Genomic DNA, 4,797 nt, shown 5'->3' on the forward strand with positions numbered 1-4,797 from the left:
ATTTTTGTACAAGAACCAACAAACTAACTTTTGCAAGTTTGAAACTTTTCTTCTTTACATTTCTCTTCAATTTCTTAACATACCTCGTAACTAAACCCTAATTTTGAAACATCATTGCACATGATGGACACACTAACATAATGTTTCATGGCATGTGACATATTTAGGCATGACAACATAACCCGTATCGGCGGGTACCCATCCGAACCCGGTCCGAAGTTGACGGGGAAAACCCGCTTTGACTGGGTTTGGGTTCGGGTTTGGATTTTCCCCGATTATAAAATATGAGGATGAGTCGGGTAATGGGGACACTAGTACCCACCCCGAACCCGCTCCGTTTATTTCATTATGTACAATATTATTTATTTTTGATAATTTAGAATATTAAATATGCGGTCAATGTTTTGATATCTTAATTTGAATTTATTATTTAAAATATTTGAAATGTATGTATGAAATTGTTTTTGATGGTTTTATTTTATTATTTGTAATTGATTTTATTTTAGAAAAAATATATAATTCTATTAAAAAAATTGATTTCACTAAATGAATGGTGGCGAGGCGGGGATACTCAAACCCAACTCGAATCCGTTTGGGACGGGTTTGGGTTTTGATTCTCAATTCACGTTTGGGTTTGGAGCGGAGAACGGAGATTGTTTAGGGATTCAGATTTAGATTTGAGAAAGGTAAAAACCGTCTCCGACCCACCCCGTTGTCATGCCTAGACATATTTAATGGATACACCAATTTTTTTTTATAAAAATACTTCATTAAAAAAATATGATATAGTGACTTTGTGAGAAAATTGTTCTCTAATTTTCTCTCTCACATTAGTTATCCCTCTTTCTTTTTACTTTTTTCTTTATAAGAAATGTCTAAAGTCACAAAAAGTCAAAAACTTTGAATCCCTTCATTAAAAAAACTAACATTTTAAATAAATATAGACATAAATATTAGTTTAATATAATAATCTATTATAAATGTAAAAATTAAAAGATTAGATAATACATTTAACTTTATATATAACAAACCAAAAACTTAAATAAACCATAATTTTATTATTGTTGAAAAATGTCCTTTGATCGTTTGATATCCCCGCAAGAAGTTAATTTAAAGCATATTTTAGCATAAGTACTTTCTTTATCTTGATAATATGTAATGCTTAAAACAACTCATCGTTACTTAATAGTATTATCCTTTTATTTTATTTGATTGTAAAGTTAACATTAGTACAAACGTTTAACGAAAACTTACAGTTGTTGTGAATGTCCTTTTTTTTCTTCCTAATGAAGTTTCGACAATATGAAATGTTTTAATGCGAGGAATCTATCATAAAAGCATTTTCAATGGTATAAAACAGGATTTTATATAAGAATGAATTAGTTCCTTAATTATTATTTTACTTATTAAGCATTTAATAATAAACTGGATTACATATATTCTGTTAAAGAAATTTTTAATTAAGATATATAATATTGGAATAAAAATTATTTAATACAAATAAAAATGTATAAACACATGGGTTATTTATTTTTATTTTTTAAAAGTTGTGGATTAACTGCATAAAGTAAAGTATGATTTGATAATGTGAAAACAACTTGTTAATACTAATTTTATATGGAAACTTAAGTAAGTTGTTATTTAAAAATAGTTACCGGAAATGCTTTAAGAAGAGTCATCATTCTTTCAACATCGCAATTTATAAAAATCTGACGTAGTAATAAAAAGAAGAAAAAAAACATCCAACAAAAATTAGAAAATTGTTAAAGCCGTAGGTTTCCCAAGAGTCAAAAAAATTGAAAATCAAACACCCCAAATAAGAACACATGTAATATTAAAATAAATTTATTAAGAATATTAAATTTGCCGGCACTGACCTTACGGATGCGATGACCTGTTCAAAGTATATACTGATATATACAAAGTGCATAATGTTTACACTTTGGCATCAACATTCCATTTACATTCCCAAATTTAAAGGCATATATGCTCATCAATATTTGATTCTTCAATCTAACTCTATCTTTGATCAATAATTTTATTAATTCTCAATCAAACTATGGTTTGGCTTTGGGCCACTTCCATGACAATCTCTTCCATCTTCTTCATTTTCGTTCTCTTTTTCTTAATCCTTCGGTTCTTCCGTAAAACCTCTGCACTTCATATTCTGAAACGCTGGTGGCTTTCGTTTGAAAGCCGTCTTCATCTTCACCAATCCTTCAAAATTCCGCTCTACGATCATAATTTCCGAGAAAATCAGCTTTACCGTAAAATTATTACTTACCTTGATTCATTACCTTCCGTTCAGGACTCCGATTTCACCAACCTCTTCTCCGGTGCCAATCCCTCTGATATTTTCCTTCATCTCGATGCGAATCAAACCGTTCACGATACTTTCTTAGGAGCTAAGCTTTCTTGGACGAACAACACTGTTGCCGGCGACTCCGCTTCTGCGCTCGTTCTTAGAATGAAAAAGAAAGATAAGCGTAGGGTTTTTCAGCAGTACTTCCAGCATATTCTATCTGTAGCAGACGAAATTGAACAGCGAAGGAAGAAGGATATAAAACTGTTCATGAATTCCGGCTCCGGGGAAACATATAGGTGGCGTTCGGTTCCGTTTACTCATCCGGCAAGCTTCGAAACGGTGGCGATGGACGTAGAACTGAAAAACAAGGTTAAAACAGATCTGGATCAGTTTCTGAAATCAAAGCAGTACTACAATAGATTAGGCCGCGTTTGGAAGAGGAGTTACCTTCTCTACGGTGCTTCCGGTACTGGAAAATCTAGTTTCGTAGCTGCTATGGCGAAGTTTCTCTGCTATGACGTTTACGATATCGACGTTTCCAAGGTGGTGGACGGTTCCGATTGGAAAACGCTGTTGATGCAAACAACGCCGAAGTCAATGATCTTGATCGAGGATCTCGATCGTTTATTAGCGGGAAAATCAACGGCTGTTAACTTATCAAGTGTATTGAACTTCATGGATGGGATAATGTCCTGTTGCGGTGAAGAGCGTGTGATGGTGTTCACGATGAATGGTACAAAAGATGAAGTTGATCAAGCGGTGTTAAGACCTGGGAGAGTTGATGTTCACATACACTTCCCCTTATGTGATTTCTCCACCTTTAAGATTCTAGCAAATAGTTATTTAGGGTTGAAGGAACACAAGCTTTTCCCTCAGGTGGAAGAGGTTTTTCAGACGGGTGCACGGCTCAGCCCGGCGGAAGTTGGTGAGATTATGATATCGAACCGGAATTCGCCGAGCCGGGCCTTGAAAACCGTTATAACCGCTATGCAGGTGCAATCCAACGGGCAGGGGCAGAGGTTGAGCAATAGTGGGTCGGGTCGGAGCTCCGATGAGGTTAGCGATGCAAATGGTGTGATATGTAGAGAGAGTGTTCATACGGTGAGGGAGTTTCGGAAGTTGTATGGGCTTTTGCGTTTGGGAAGTAGGAGGAAGGAGGAGTCTGGTTATTCGGGTCCCATAGAGAAAGAACCGCCGCGCATAGAGGGTCGGGTCGGATAAAATGGGTCCGACTTTTATTTTTTTTCTTGGAAAAATGTAAAGTGGCTTGACAGTTACTATTTGCTAGCTGCTACTAACAATTATTGCAGGTTTTTTTTTTTTTTTTGATAATTCACATTACTTGTTGTATGTACACAGGAAAATAATGGTTGGGCGGTTAGGTAGATTAAACTAGAATTCATATTGTTTGTTCTATATTCAACACCTGGTTTTATTCTTTGAATTCCATTTTAGGGTTGAGAATCTATTTATTTACTTTCAATTGGGTCAACATTTATTTTGATATAATAAGCCAGTAAGAGTTGTAACTAGTCTTTATGAGTCATTAAACTAACGAACAAAGGTTCTCTCATTGGAGGCCGTGGATTTGGGTATGTGCCCTACAAGTTACGTTAATTTGTGACCCTTTGACCGTAAAAAAGAAAGCAAATTCTATAAAGAATATATAAAGAGGGTGCTCTAATGTATCGACACGGTTTGGATGGCTTAGGATGGAAATATGTCAATCCATAGACATTGGTTCATAAATTAGTCTTATTAAGTTTGAGTTTGACTACACTTATACGAAATTGATTCCCTACCATTAGGTTCTTTTTCAGCATTCATGCGGTTACGATGTTAGTAGCTCTTCGTCTTAATTATACCATCCAAAAAATTGGTTTTTCTAAAATTATCTATAACTATAAATATATATATATATATATATATATATATATATATATATATATATATATATATTATATATATATATATATATATATATATATATATATAAAGGGGATAGAGAGTTTTGGAGTCACTCTATTTTGTATTTCAAATTTATCCTTACATATTTTTTTAAAAATAATAAAATAAAAATATGCCGTTAGGAAGATAGAAAATGAAAAAAAGGAAAAAAAAAAAAGGAAAAAGTCATGAAGGCACAATAGTCTTACCGTCCCTTTTATTTCAAACCAAAGGTAATTGTTTATAAAAGATATGGATGAACAAATTTTTCTAACATATAATTAACTGTTGCCTCATTACACACCATGTAGCAGTTTCGTCTTTCACCTATGTTATAATTACATGAGAGATGGAGAAGAGAGAATGATAGTTTTGATTTCTCTAACAATATGAAACCATTTGGAACTATTAAACAATTAATTGCTTAGAAGTACAAGATGATATATCTTGATTATCATAATTTGATTTTTGCACTTTTAAATTAGTTTGCATGTTTTATAATTCTATATATTTACTATTAATTTGTATTTGTTTATTAGCAAAGG

The 4,797-nt window shown here is 33.1% G+C and overlaps 1 protein-coding gene across 1 annotated transcript; it reads left to right on the forward strand.

Moving 5' to 3' along the window:
* The first annotated feature begins 1,873 nt into the window (after positions 1–1,873).
* Positions 1,874–3,773, forward strand: LOC127081632 (AAA-ATPase At2g46620). The gene has a single exon (XM_051021871.1). It carries the CDS (start codon positions 2,060–2,062, stop codon positions 3,524–3,526), a length of 1,467 nt encoding a protein of 488 aa, XP_050877828.1. The 5' UTR covers positions 1,874–2,059; the 3' UTR covers positions 3,527–3,773.
* The last annotated feature ends 1,024 nt before the right edge of the window (positions 3,774–4,797 follow it).

The sequence above is a fragment of the Lathyrus oleraceus genome, chromosome 5 (genome assembly GCF_024323335.1).
Source record: "Lathyrus oleraceus cultivar Zhongwan6 chromosome 5, CAAS_Psat_ZW6_1.0, whole genome shotgun sequence".
Classification (NCBI taxonomy): Eukaryota; Viridiplantae; Streptophyta; class Magnoliopsida; order Fabales; family Fabaceae; genus Lathyrus; species Lathyrus oleraceus.

Coding starts and splice junctions, on each gene's coding strand:
- LOC127081632 (XM_051021871.1), top strand. CDS start 2,060: ATGGTTTGGCTTTGGGCCACTTCCATGACAATCTCTTCCATCTTCTTC.